Source organism: Diorhabda sublineata, chromosome 4, assembly GCF_026230105.1.
Source record: "Diorhabda sublineata isolate icDioSubl1.1 chromosome 4, icDioSubl1.1, whole genome shotgun sequence".
Lineage (NCBI taxonomy): Eukaryota > Metazoa > Arthropoda > Insecta > Coleoptera > Chrysomelidae > Diorhabda > Diorhabda sublineata.
This window is the reverse complement of record NC_079477.1, coordinates 35701216-35716453: the sequence shown is the minus strand read 5'-3', so window position 1 is coordinate 35716453 and position 15238 is coordinate 35701216. Positions and strand designations below refer to the sequence as shown.

The 15238-nt window shown below is 29.3% G+C and overlaps 2 protein-coding genes and 2 long non-coding RNA genes across 4 annotated transcripts in view; 1 reads left to right on the top strand and 3 right to left on the bottom strand.

Moving 5' to 3' along the window:
* LOC130443302 (nuclear receptor-binding protein homolog) overlaps positions 1-7129 on the bottom strand; it is a 45800-nt gene extending 38671 nt beyond the window's left edge. Inside the window, exon 1 of the mRNA XM_056777867.1 lies at positions 6663-7129. Coding sequence (XP_056633845.1) covers positions 6663-6791 — 129 coding nt within the window. The 5' untranslated portion in view covers positions 6792-7129. The remainder of the gene's footprint in view (positions 1-6662) is intronic.
* Positions 7130-8763: 1634 nt separating this feature from the next.
* LOC130443301 (28S rRNA (cytosine-C(5))-methyltransferase) lies at positions 8764-12224 on the bottom strand. Its single transcript, XM_056777866.1, has 5 exons — positions 12033-12224; positions 11722-11980; positions 10584-10849; positions 10229-10517; positions 8764-9885 (listed from the first exon to the last, which is right to left on the bottom strand). The coding sequence occupies exons 1-5, from the start codon at positions 12153-12155 to the stop codon at positions 8876-8878; spliced, it is 1947 nt and encodes a 648-aa protein (XP_056633844.1). The 5' UTR covers positions 12156-12224; the 3' UTR covers positions 8764-8875.
* Positions 12225-12287: 63 nt separating this feature from the next.
* On the top strand, positions 12288-13884 carry LOC130443298 (uncharacterized). Its single transcript, XR_008909836.1, has 3 exons — positions 12288-12580; positions 12652-12683; positions 12736-13884. It is a non-coding gene; the product is annotated as an uncharacterized LOC130443298 (long non-coding RNA).
* A 72-nt stretch (positions 13885-13956) lies between these two features.
* On the bottom strand, positions 13957-15051 carry LOC130443300 (uncharacterized). Its single transcript, XR_008909837.1, has 2 exons — positions 14879-15051; positions 13957-14779 (listed from the first exon to the last, which is right to left on the bottom strand). It is a non-coding gene; the product is annotated as an uncharacterized LOC130443300 (long non-coding RNA).
* Positions 15052-15238: the final 187 nt, after the last annotated feature.

Here is a 15238-nt window from a genome sequence, read left to right as displayed (position 1 = left end):
CATTGTTGTCGTTGATTATATACAGGGTGTTGACTTTTGTTGTAACATATCTAAGTCTAATCTATAAAAATCGTTTAATTGACGTTTTTTTTTTGATATGATGAAAATGTTGTTTATATTTGGTTTTTCGAAATTATAAGATCGAACTTTGAAATTTTTTTATCGCTTGTATATCTACGAAATTTTTCTACTTTTTATTTTTTCCTGTATAAATTGATCTCATGTTAATATTATTCTAAATTATGAGCTTGATATTTCCGAAAATGTGGTCTGTAGGATTTTTTAAGTAATGGAAGGTTTTTTTTGAATTTTTTTCATCTTATTCACACTATGGGAAGTTTTTTAACCTTTTTCACACTATATCTCAAAAATCTCTCAACTCTCTATATTCTTGATTTTTTTCTTTATTCATTAATCTTTTAGGAAGACTATTCTAGAATATGAGCTCGATATTTTTGGAAATGTGGTCTGTAGGAATTTTTAGACAATAGAAGGTTTTTGTAGAAAGTTTTTTAACATTGTTCACACTATATCCCAGAAATCCCTTTCTTCTCGATATTCTTGATTTTTTTCTTTATTCATTTATCTTTTAGGAAGACTATTCTAGAATATGAGCTCGATATTTTTAGAAATGTGGTCTGTAGGAATTTTTAGACAATAGAAGGTTTTTGTAGAAAGTTTTTTAACATTGTTCACACTATATCCCAGAAATCCCTTTCTTCTCGATATTCTTGATTTTTTTCTTTATTCATTTATCTTTTAGGAAGACTATTCTAGAATATGAGCTCGATATTTTTAGAAATGTGGTCTGTGGCAATTTTTAAACACTAGAAGGTTTTTTTAGAAAGTTTTTTAATATTGTTCACACTATATCTCAAATATCCCTTTTTTCTCGATATTCTTGATTTTTTTCTATATTCATTGATCTTTTAGAAAGACTATTCTAGAATATGAGCTCGATATTTTTAGAAATGTGGTCTGTAGGAATTTTTAGACACTAGAAGGTTTTTTTAGAAAGTTTTTTAATATTGTTCACACTATATCTCAAATATCCCTTTTTTCTCGATATTCTTGATTTTTTTCTTTATTCGTTGATCTTTTAGAAAGACTATTCTAGAATATGAGCTCGATATTTTTGGAAATGTGGTCTGTAGGAATTTTTAAACAGAAGAAGGTTTTTTTGGAAAGTTTTTTAATATTGTTCACACTATATCTCAAAAATCTCTTAATTCTCTATATTCTTGATTTTTTTTCTTTATTCATTTATCTTTTAGAAAGACTATTCTAGAATATGAGCTTAATATTTTTAGAAATATGGTCTGTAGGAATTTTTAAACAATTGAAAGTTTTTTAACATTGTTGACACTATATCTCAGAAATCCTTTTCTTCTCGATATTCTTGATTTTTTTCTTTATTCATTGATCTTTTAGGAAGACTATTCTAGAATATGAGCTTAATATTTTTAGAAATATGGTCTGTAGGAATTTTTAGACAATAGAAGGTTTTTTTAGAAAGTTTCTTAATATTGTTCACATTATATCTCAGAAATCCTTTTCTTCTCGATATTCTTGATTTTTTTCTTTATTCGTTGATCTTTTAGAAAGACTATACTAGAATATGAGCTTAATATTTTTAGAAATATGGTCTGTAGGAATTTTTAGACAATAGAAGGTTTTTTTAGAAAGTTTCTTAATATTGTTCACATTATATCTCAGAAATCCTTTTCTTCTCGATATTCTTGATTTTTTTCTTTATTCGTTGATCTTTTAGAAAGACTATACTAGAATATGAGCTTAATATTTTTAGAAATATGGTCTGTAGGAATTTTTAGACAATAGAAGGTTTTTTTAGAAAGTTTCTTAATATTGTTCACATTATATCTCAGAAATCCTTTTCTTCTCGATATTCTTGATTTTTTTCTTTATTCGTTAATCTTTTAGAAAGACTATACTAGAATATGAGCTCGTTATTTTTAGAAATGTTGTCTGTAGGAATTTTTAGACAATAGAAGGTTTTTTTAGAAAGTTTCTTAATATTGTTCACATTATATCTCAGAAATCCTTTTCTTCTCGATATTCTTGATTTTTTTCTTTATTCGTTGATCTTTTAGAAAGACTATACTAGAATATGAGCTTAATATTTTTAGAAATATGGTCTGTAGGAATTTTTAGACAATAGAAGGTTTTTTTAGAAAGTTTCTTAATATTGTTCACACTATATCTTATAAATCCCTTTCTTCTTGATATTCTTGATTTTTTTCCTTATTCGTTGATCTTTTAGGAAGACTGTTCTAGAATATGAGCTCGATATTTTTAGAAATGTGGTCTGTAGGAATTTTTAAACAAAAGAAGGTTTTTTTTGGAAAGTTTTTTAATATTGTTCACACTATATCTCAAAAATCTCTTAATTCTCTATATTCTTGATTTTCTTCTTTATTCATTAATCTTTTAGGAAGACTATTCTAGAATATGAGCTCGATATTTTTGGAAATGTGGTCTATAAAAATTTTTAAGCAATAGAAGGTTTTTTTAGAAAGTTTATTCTAAAATTTTTTACGCATTGTTAACATTGTATCTCATAAACTGCATTCTTCATTATTACCTTCATAAACTGACCACATATTTAAAACAACAAATATTCAAATCTATAAATACTCGATTCCAAATGATTTATTACTCATCTTGGTATACGAAATTCGTCAGACAATGCCATAGACAGAGACCCACTTTTTTTTTCACTCCAAACTAACCGTTACAATTATTATAAATCGAAATACGCCAGACCGTTACACAAATCTGCAAACACCGGCAACGTGGTCCTCATTAACATCATCGACAAGTGCAACGACCTTGAAACCGCCAATATAACCTTGAAAACAATAAAACAATCAAAACCTCATCGCTACTCGATTTTATCGATCAAATTCTTGTCATAATCAATTCGTTTAGAATACGAAGCACTTTCGCCCGATCGAAAGCAATAAAAACAAGGTTGATGTTCATAAAACGCGGCCCGATTAACGAATGGACTATAACAAATTGTACTTCCGGTCAAAAATCGATATTTTCGAAATTCGAAATAATTTTTTTTTGAAGATACGGAAGATTTTGGCAAAAAAAAATTGTGTAGATATATTGAAACAAACATGACGCAACTCCTCGAAGGATAAAAATAAAATTTAACAGGCTTAATGCGCGTCAAGTTTAATATTTAATGTTAGAGATGGGATTCGAGATATCTAATCAAACTTATGACGATGAGTTTTTTGAAAAAAATCATTTCGATACAAAAACTACGAAACGAGAAAAATGTTTTGATGTTATGAAGTTTTTTAATGTGTTTTTAGAAATGTGATGCAGCAGTGATTAATGGAAATGAATAATGGGTATTAAAATTAGTAATATTTATTTTTAAAAACAGTTTACTCTTCAAAATTCGATACCGTGAAATTTAAACGAACCTGTACATTAGAAAACTGAATATATCCAGTTAATATTAACAAGAGTTGTTTTATAATGATTGCTTTACGTGGTAAAAAATCAGCAGTGGTCTAACGTGTGGTATTTTCGAGATACAGGGAGCTAAATTGCATAAAACAAAAAAATTTCCTTAAGAAAACTATGTTGAACTTTATCAGCTTGTATCTCGTGAAAAAATCGATGGAATATGATCAAAATTTCTCAGTTCTAAAAGAAATTAATCTTCTTTCGATAGTTCAAATATACAAATATATAGGATTAAGGATACAGGATATATTATTAGAAAAAGGATCACAGTATTTTCATAATTATAAGCAATAAAAGACTGACTAAATCGAGTTGATATTATGAAAAAGTGTTTTGGAATGATTAGTTCACGAGGGAAAACAATCAGTAATACTCTAACGTGTGGTATTTTCGAGATACAGGGAGCCAAATTGCATAAAACAAAAAAATTTCCTTAAGAAAACTATGTTGAACTTTATCAGCTTGTATCTCGTGAAAAAATCGATAGAATATGATCAAAATTTCTCAGTTCTCAAAGAAATTAATCTTCTTTCGATAGTTCAAATATACAAATATATAGGATTAAGGATACAGGATATATTATTAGAAAAAGGATCACAGTATTTTCATAATTATAAGCAATAAAAGACTGACTAAATCGAGTTGATATTATGAAAAAGTGTTTTGGAATGATTAATTCACGAGGGAAAACAATCAGTAATAGTCTAACGTGTGGTATTATCGAGATACAGGGAGCCAAATTGAATTAAACAAAAAAATTTCCTTAAAAAAACTATGTTGAACTTTATCAGCTTGTATCTCGTGAAAAAATCGATGGAATATGATCAAAATTTCTCAGTTCTAAAAGAAATTAATCTTCTTTCGATAGTTCATATATACAAATGTATACGATTAAGGATACAGGATAAATAATTAGAAAAAGGATCACAGTATTTTCATAATTATAAGCAATAAAAGACTGACTAAATCGAGTTGATATTATGAAAAAGTGTTTTGGAATGATTAATTCACGAGGGAAAACAATCAGTAATAGTCTAACGTGTGGTATTATCGAGATACAGGGAGCCAAATTGCATTAAACAAAAAAATTTCCTTAAAAAAACTATGTTGAACTTTATCAGCTTGTATCTCGTGAAAAAATCGATAGAATATGATCAAAATTTCTCAGTTCTAAAAGAAATTAATCTTCTTTCGATAGTTCAAATATACAAATATATAGGATTAAGGATACAGGATATATTATTAGAAAAAGGATCACAGTATTTTCATAATTATAATCAATAAAAAACTGACTAAATCGAGTTGATATTATGAAAAAGTGTTTTGGAATGATTAATTCACGAGGGAAAACAATCAGTAATAGTCTAACGTGTGGTATTATCGAGATACAGGGAGCCAAATTGCATTAAACAAAAAAATTTCCTTGAAAAAACTATGTTGAACTTTATCAGCTTGTATCTCGTGAAAAAATCGATAGAATATGATCAAAATTTCTCAGTTCTCAAAGAAATTAATCTTCTTTCGATAGTTCAAATATACAAATATATAGGATTAAGGATACAGGATATATTATTAGAAAAAGGATCACAGTATTTTCATAATTATAAGCAATAAAAGACTGACTAAATCGAGTTGATATTATGAAAAAGTGTTTTGGAATGATTAGTTCACGAGGGAAAACAATCAGTAATACTCTAACGTGTGGTATTATCGAGATACAGGGAGCCAAATTGCATTAAACAAAAAAATTTCCTTAAAAAAACTATGTTGAACTTTATCAGCTTGTATCTCGTGAAAAAATCGATAGAATATGATCAAAATTTCTCAGTTCTAAAAGAAATTAATCTTCTTTCGATAGTTCAAATATACAAATATATAGGATTAAGGATACAGGATATATTATTAGAAAAAGGATCACAGTATTTTCATAATTATAAGCAATAAAAGACTGACTAAATCGAGTTGATATTATGAAAAAGTGTTTTGGAATGATTAGTTCACGAGGGAAAACAATCAGTAATACTCTAACGTGTGGTATTTTCGAGATACAGGGAGCTAAATTGCATAAAACAAAAAAATTTCCTTAAGAAAACTATGTTGAACTTTATCAGCTTGTATCTAGTGAAATATCGATGAAATATTACGAAAGTTTACAGAAAAACATTTTAATATAACAGAAAAAGCAATTCCGCCATAACCGACACAAATTAGATCACGAAACCGTCGACCTTGTCACACATAAGAAAACCCTTCTGACATTATTCCAAATTAAAAAACATCACAACCAAAAACGTGTCAATCAATTACTTTTTATAAACAATATTTACGTTAAAAAATCAAATTTTCAATATATCTAACATAATATCCATAGTTTTAATTCGAAACAGATATTTCTACGAGGGTAATGCGATTAATTAAATCACCATTAAAAATATTTTCTCGTACGTCGTAAAACGAATTCTTTAGGGTCGCTCAACTCGATTAACATCTAAATAATGTAAATTAACGATAGATCATCTCCATTGAGACTCAATACAAAAAACTATCGACATTTAATTCGCTATAAGTAAAAACCGGTTGCCGTATAAATATATATATACTGGTATAAAAGGTCATAGTTCTTGAGAATATCTAAAAATAACTGGAAACAAGAAACGAAAAGTTTTCTATAAAGGCAACTAATCTAATTAGATTACGAAAAAAATAATTAATAAAATCATCCATATGGTTAAACAACACGGTAAATATTAACACAAAAAGAAAATTTGGTATGTAACAGTTAAAACTTATCATTTTTGTTTTAATAACATTACAAAAATAAATAATTTTTGAATTTTTGTTAAAAATCTGATGTAGTTTGATCAGATTTTCGTATTAATGTGAAAAAATACCGATGTTTTTATTATATATTATTACTGAAATAATATAGAATGAAGAAAATATGTAAAGTTTTATTTTAAGAACCTATTTAACCACATTTAGATATAGTGTTTTCCCTGACCAGACAACAGTCGACGTAAAGAAAATCTCTATTGAAAATAGGCGTCAAAATCGATGTTCTACTAAGGGCATGCGAAGTGAGTCATGTTTTTACCAAAATGGTCGCCGGTATCAAACTAGTTAGGTTAGAGGTTAACAAAATATTTCCAACTTACCTCTTCGCGTCGTTTCAACCATCTACCGCAAGGACTTTCCTCTAAAATTTCGCTTTCATCTTCCGAATCCTCGCCACTCTCCCTCGGCGATTTATGTTCCTTATCCGTATTCATAAAATTACCCGACATTATTAACTCGATAAACAATCCCGATGTGTGTTTATAAACGGGTCAATATCACAGTGGTATTCCATAACATGTAATCACTTCAAATAGACACTAAACACTTTCGAACTGATATCCCGTGGGGTACTGTAGCAGTTGAACATTTTTCAGTAATAACCAAACTTTGCGCTTTACTAAATTGATTTATGTTTGTTTAAAACGTAAAGTGAGTTTGTTGATTAATTTAACGCATAGGGAATAATTACGTTACTTCGGAGCACAAATAAAATTAATACTAAACTGCTGTTTGATAAAAACTGTCCCTCTGCTGACTGCTCACGACTTATTACCAATTGACAGACTTATTCGTTTGACTCATGCGCCATAATAAATAAAAAGTTATGCAACCCCCTTATTCCTTTTATTATATGTATATATTTATTTATATTTATTACTATTTGTGGTAATATAATTATATGTTACGTATATTTATAGAGAAAATATACTATTAAACAACATCATTATTAATATTATTTTAAATATATACATTAATGAAACGTTATTTTGTTAGTTATGCTAGTTCGCAATAGATGTCGTCACCGTTTTTTTTATAAATTAAAGTATGATTTATATTAATAATATTTTTATCTATTGGAATATTTTATAAATAAATAACGTGATTGGTTGGAAATTCAAGATTGCTTTGAATTTAAATTCAGCGTTCGTAAATAAATATAGATAAACAAAAATCTTAGAGGTAACTTTAGATGAGGTATTGATAAAACTGATTTCTGTCAAAAAGACTAAAGAAAAATGGAAATTTCTCATAATAAAACGAATCAAAAAGGATAAAATCGTGAGAAAAATATTGAAAAATTAGTTATAAGAAAAAATTATATGAAAACTGTACGTGAATTGTAGCTTGAAAGAAAAACATAGATAAATAATACATATAGAGGTTCAATTTTTTAAGACATGACATAAAGAGCAATCACTAATTATTTTAACGAAAAATTGAAGGTAATGGGAAATTTTGAGAATTGAAGAAGCAAAATAAATTGAAATAGTGAAAAAAATTAATAAAATAGTGTTATAGAGAATAAAAATTTGGTAAAAAAATTATGTCAACTATCTTTACAAATTAAAGCATAGAGAAATAGTAAATGTAGAGGTTCAAATTCTCAGAGATGAGATACAGAACATTAATTCATTATTATATGAAAAAATTGAGCAAAATGAGGAAGTTTTGTTGATAAAAAAGAAAATAATAGTGAGAAAATATTAAAAAAGTGGTTATAGAAAAAAATTAGACGAAAACTGTATGTGAATTGTAACTTGAGAGAAAAACATAGATAAATAAAGTATGTAGAGATTCAAAAATATATAGGAGTGAACATTGAATATTTTAGGGAAAAATACAAGGAAATGGGAAATTTTCAATATAAAAGAAGCAAAATAGGAGAAAACGGTAGGAGGAAATAAAAAAATAGTGGTATTGAGAATAAAAACTTGTTAAAAAAATTACGTCAGCTGTCATAAGAAATAAAAGCATAGAAAAATAAACCATGAAGAGGTTCAAATTCTCAAAAAGTGACAAGCAGAACATGGATTTATCATTTTATGAAGAAATCGAAAAAAAAATTTTGAATAGAAACAAGGTAGACAAAAATAGTAACAAAAAATGAACTAATACTGAAAAATAGACAATGTACAAAAGAAACATAGATAAATTAATTATATAAAGTGAAAGGGGTAGATAACTTCTAAAAAAACTTGACGAAACTTTGCAATAAAGAAGAAGACTTCAAAGTTGGAAAAAAAATCGAAGAAATTTGACGAAATCGACGAAGAATGTAAAATTACAGGGCTGGAAACTCGAAAACTAAGTCAAAAAGTATAAAAAAAATTTGGAAAACTGTAGGAAATACTTAAAATAATAGAAAAAGGATATCAATACAAGGATAATGAAGGTTATAGGAAGGAATAAAAAAAAAACAAATAATTATACATTTATTCTGTTAATATTTTTTTTCTTTCCACCTACGACTACCTCCTCCTCGAGCCCTCTACTCTCTTCATTCCTCTTCTTCTTTCTCTCGCTCCCTTCCTCATTTAATTCTTTTTTCTCGTTCTTCTTTTTTTTTTCGTTTCACTGACAAACCGGAAGATCCGGCAACGTTTTCATCTTCTCCTTTTTCTAAATCATTATTTAGGTCTTGTTGATCGTCTACAGTCACGTTTGGAGTTTTCTTCTTCGTTTTTTTTCTTTTTTTAGATAAATCTGAAGAATCGACGATATTTTTTCCTTCTTCTTTTTCTAAATCATTATTTAGGTCTGGTTGAGCGTCTACAGCCACGTTTGGAGTTTTCTTCTTCTTTTTTCTTGTGTTTTCGAATAAATCTGAATGACAGGCGACGTTTTTCTCTTCTTCATATTCTAAAACATTATTTAGGTCTTGTCGATCTTCTACAGCCACGTTTGGAGTTTTCTTCTTATTTTTTCCACGTTTCGCTTCGTTCGCGTACAAATTTTCTTCTTCTTTTTCAACATTCGCGTCTTCTGGACTTTTTCCGTAATTTCTCTTCTTCTTGTTCTGTTTCTTATCCAAAAAACGTTCTTCATCTTCTTCTTTTTTTCCCATTATTCCATTTTCGTTGTCAATTTCCCTTTCCATCTTCTTCTGTTTCTTCATTTTCCATTTATCGTTGGCTTCGACGTGTTTTTTGAAATTGAAAATCCTCGTATTGAAAAACGGATTTTCTTCGCCTTCGGCGAGCCTCTCGAAGACCGCCACGAAGAATCCGTTGGTGCAATCGTCCTCGGGCTTCGCGTACATACAGAACCTTCCCAAATCTCCGTAATCGTCGGAACCGAAATTTTTCCAATTTTCCCCGATTAATCCGCCGACCGGCACCAATTTGAAATTGTAATTCGTTTCCAAAACCTGCCGGACGACTTCTTCGTTTTCTTCCGGTAACAAAGAACAAGTGGAATACACCGCCCTTTTGACATCCGGAAATTTCGTCAGAGCGTGTCTGAGAATTTTTATTTGGAAGCCCGACAACCTCGCCAAACGAGAAGGACAAATTTCCGTTTTCTCAGTACGATCGCACATACCTGAAAAAAAAACACACCGGATAGGATATTATCGATTCACACTGTATATTCAAATAATATATCGCACTCGAATGAAAAATCGATACGGTTCAATGAAATTATCGATTAATCGGTTATTAAATACCCCAAAAATGAGTCCCATAATTTTAACTTCACCCTGTATATCTAAAAATCTAAATTTGGAGCTAAATCGAATGAAAAATCGATATATTACGTTAAACTTTCCGATTAATCGAAAGGTATTGAAATACCCGATTTAATCGAATGAAAAATCGATGAATTGTGTCGAACTTCTCCGTCAATGATACACAGGGTTATCCAAAACAACCGAAACGGAATTTACCTGTTCCCGAACAACTGGGATCCACCAAAATATATTCGACGCCATTAAAATCCTCCTTGGTACAACTCAAAACGTCCTTATTGATAGTTTTAACGCAGGTGGCGCCGCAACTGGACACGATGGTTTTTAAAACTTCGAATCGTTTTTGATTCATCTCTGTAGCGTATACCGCCCCTTTATCGTTAATAACCGCCGCCAGATGCGTCGTTTTCATCCCAGGAGCCGCGCACATATCCAGAACGGTACTACCAGGAACCGGATTTAAAATTTGAACGGGTAAACAACTCGCCTGGAAAAAAATTTAATATTAAGGGACGAAGGGATAAAATGTAGGGTCGATTTGAATGGAACTTACTTTATCTTGAAGGATAATTGTACCATTTTTATAAGCGGGATGTTTGTAGAATTCAGTGCCGGATGGAAATACTAATAAATTAGATACGTGTATATCTATAACGAATTCGTCGTTATTTAGAGATTTAATTTTTTCTAAATAACCCTCGTAGTTAGATTTATCTAAATATTGACTTAAAATCCATCCTTCGTCTCGAAATCCTTCTATTGCTTCGTTTAAACTGCATTTTAACGTATTAACACGTACGTACCTCGGTTTTGTCTTATCTAAAAATGGTTTTTGTATCACTATTTAACTAAAATAAGCCTCAAATTAGTCCCTACAAATCTCTATCATTATTCAAATCGATCAAACACCCAAAAACACGTACCCAATATTCTTAACTCACCCTGTATATATAAATATATAAATTTAAAGCTAAATCGAACAAAAAAATCTATGAATTTCTCGATATATCGAATAAACAAATAATCGATTATTAAACACTATGATGAATTATTTCGAAAATTAAAAATATAACCTCAAAATAGAAAACTTTCCCTATAAGTGATTGTTCGGTCATTTGTAACTCGGCCTATGTAAATATGATTATACAGTTAAATATTTCAGAGTACATTAAGATGTTCTATAACTTTGAATTGGTTATAAGAGATAAGAAAGAAGAGAAACGTCAAAATTCTAACCAAAAAATATATAAATACAATATGAATAAAAACGCAACATTATAATTAATTAGTTTCTTTTTGGTTATTTATTTTAAATAAAACGAAAATAATTCAAATTATGAATAATTTATTTGATTTTTTGTTTTTTATCTTCGGTTTCTTCTTTAATAACGTTCCCATGTTCGTCATAATCAGGTTCTAAATAAGCGATATAAACGTAAACGGCAATTATCGAATTAACTGCGATAACACTGGTAAAAACGGACCACACTGTATTAGAAAACCCGACGATATCGAAATAGTAGTTCAGAGAGTATTTAGTACCAAAAAATGTGATAAACGGTACCGTGAACATTAAAAAACTGAAAAATAACAATTTGCCGATAGCTAGGGCCGCCAACCTCGTTTGCGGGGTCAAAAGAGGTCGATTATCCACACTGGTGTCGGCCATAATTCTGAAAATAAAAATTTACCTTTAAAATCGTTTTCTTTACTCCCGGAATCGCTTAAATGCGCTTTAAATATTTGTTCGTAAGCTCGGATTGTATTCTCGGGTCTACTTTGCCCTGGAAGGTGTTTTTTACCCCATAAAAGTTCCACTATCAAAATTTTTGCCAACCATGGATCAAATTTAATTTCTTTAATTAATAATTGGGATCGCTTTAATAAAATTTCGATTTCTTCAGATTTTTGAAAGAGGGTGGTTACTAGGGCGTATATAGCTTTTATATTCTAAAAAGTTGTCTGGAATTTACGGGGAACCTTTTATCAAATTGATACTCACGGGATGTTTTTTCTGTTTTTCGTAAACGATATTTTTAATACTTCCTATTCCTTCGCTTACTTCTTTAGCTACTTGAGCAGATACTTTATACAATCTGGGCACTTTTATTGAATGATTTCTCATAATTACCTTTTAAAATTGAGAACTTCACTTTAAATGAAAACCACATGACACAACAATGACAATTATGACATTTCTTTCCTCGTTTTATTTTTTTAGCCTCGTTTATAACAATTTTCAACCACCACAATTATTTTTGTTTATTTATTTGATTCGAACTCGTTTATATTGATTTAAATTAGATCTTATAACAATCAAATGATAATAATAATTAGTGTTTTCGTGGTTTATGTGATAAAAAGACTTTTTAGACTTTCAGTTTTCGAGTATAAATAAATTAATTTTTCTGTTTGTAAGATCTAGGACTGCTTCAGAATGGGTATGTGCTTTGTTCCAGACTGTAAACATTACAGTTCAAAGCATCCATGTAAGTTTTTTCGGTTCCCAAAAAACAAGACCGAGAGGAATAGATGGATTTCTCTCATAAGGTAAAAGAATGATAACATTAACTTTTCAAAGATTTATGTTTTAAATTTATTTATTTGATTTCAATATTCAGAAGAAGTTTAATATAAAATCACCAGAAAAAAGGTATGTATTTTGTTGCAGAAAGTCCATTAGTCTAATAAACCACTTTTTTTAGGAAGTGAACTGTAAAAAACCTTGTGACCGAGCTACTACCAGGACCTTCAACCGAACCACTACCAGGTCCTTCAACCAAACTACTGCCAGGGTCTTCAAAACGAGATCATGAAGTGACTCAAATTTAACTTGATGCTTCACTACTGAGTCCATCATCTGCATTTCAAGATGCTGAGAATTACTTTTTGCGTCAGCAGGTGGTTGAATCAACTGAGAAGCTGGAAAAGTTATCAACAAGGTTCAGCTATGAAATTGTGAAGAACAAAGGTGCTCGTGTACTAATGTATACTGGTATTCCAACCAATAAGCTGTTCATGGTTCTTTTTAATCAACTGTTTATGACCTTAATGAAGCTAAGACTTAATCTTTCACTTTCCCTACTGCTTTTATGAATTTTAAAAATTGTAGGATAATTTTGGATTGCACCAAAATTTATTCAGCAATTCCAGCAAGCATGGAAAACCAGAGATTCACCTACAATTCATACAAACACTGAAACAAATGAAAAATGTTGGTAGATGTTGCACCAAATGGTGTAATCACCTTTGTTGTGGCTGGAGATTTGATATTAGCAGATAAAGGTTTCTTGATTAAGGAACTTCTCCCTACAGAAGTATCATTAAATATGCCTCCATTTTTAATTAACAACACCACAGTTTACAGAATCCCAAGTATAAGAAACTCAGGAAATTGCAAAGGCTAGAATTCATGTAGAACGGGCCAAGAATAGTGTATTTTGTTCCATCATATTATATATCACAAATTTCAATTATCTTTCAACTGTGTGCAGCCCTCACAAACTTGCAATATCCTCCAATTAAAGAAGTTGAGGAGTATTATTGGTAGGATCTATACTGTAGGTTATGCCGTTTAATGTGAACTGAATTGATTAACTGTACGGAGTTGAGCCAAAGTACATAGACATATTATAATTTTGAGTTTTAAATATTTTTTATTGTAGCAATATATTTCCTTATTCGACTTTTTTTGTAAAAAGTTTGGAAATTTTTATTTAAAAAATGTATATTTAGATTTTACTTTATTTATAAATGACTTGATCTGATACAATCTACAATTTTCATAAAGTAAACAAATACAATTTGATTTCTTGTCAGTCTTTACAATCTTCAAATAAATTATTAAGCCACAAGCAGTGTTTTTGTACAGAAAAAAAATCACTCAACTATAGTACATTCAATACAGCAATTTAAAATAGCTAAAGTTTGTTTCAAAAATCTTTATTGACAAAATGACATTTATATTAAAAAACATAATTTCCTGATATCCTCAGCAAACAAAAATTTGCATAGAGTGGCTTTACAGTCTAAAATAAATAGTAAAGATTTTTCCAACTGTATACTCTATCTCCTAACACTGTAAAATAACCTAAAATCACATTGAAAAACATGTCAAAAATTTTTATTCAATTGTCTAACAACTCTGGTAAGTGTTGTTCTATATAGAAATTTTCCAAGAGTGAAATGTTTTCTTTCCATGAATCGTCAAACTCTACAAATGTCACAACCGTTTCCTTCAAGGTATAAATACATAAGTAACATTTTTTCTTTTTTAAAATATGTATAGCTCCTTGAATTTGGTGATAATAATTGTGACTTGTATTTAAGATCAAGTTACCCTCATCATCATAAAAAACTATATATTTATTAAAATTCCTCAATTTTTCGGATAACTTATCGTTTCTGAAAGAATATGGGCATTTCACTTCTGCAATGGCTTCTTCTTCATCAATTATTCCATCAGGGCTAACACCAAGAAGTCCTGATTTTGTTAGCCATACTCCAGTTGGGCGAACATTTAAATTATATATCTGCTTCAAATGATCTAGAGCATCTTTCAAAAAGTCCTTGGAAGAAATTATTTCTTCAATTACCGAATATCCATTTTCCAGCAAATTTGTTGATTCCCCCTTCAATAGCCAGGTAAAACCAACAGTATTTCCAGTATTGTGTCATCTATAAAAGTACTGATGCTGGAAAGTTTTAGGACATGTTTAAAAGCCATTATTTTCTTAACAACAAAAGGATCTGCAAAACAAAAAAAAACAAACAAAAATGTACTGCAAAAATAAAACAGATATAACCTCAACATTTTTTAAGCAGAATTAATATGTTAAATTAACTTACGTGAAAAACTAATAAAAACCTCTTAAATAGTACGTTCCTTCAACAATATATTCAACTGAAAAGTCTTATTTTATCACATAAACCACGAAAACACTAAATGAAAAATTGCTTATGGGCATTTACCATTTTCAACGAAATTGTTTGGAGTCGGTATAAGCTCCGCCCGTCTCTGTGACGTCAGACTTAAGCTGTCTATTAAAGTTTAAAACTAAAAAAGAAGAACCAACTTTATAAAAATATAATATCCAGTAACAAATTTAGACATAACAAACTATTAAAATTAAATAAATTACATATTTCTATAAATACGAAATTTTATTACTATCCAAACTTTTTATTAAATATATTAAATTAAATCAT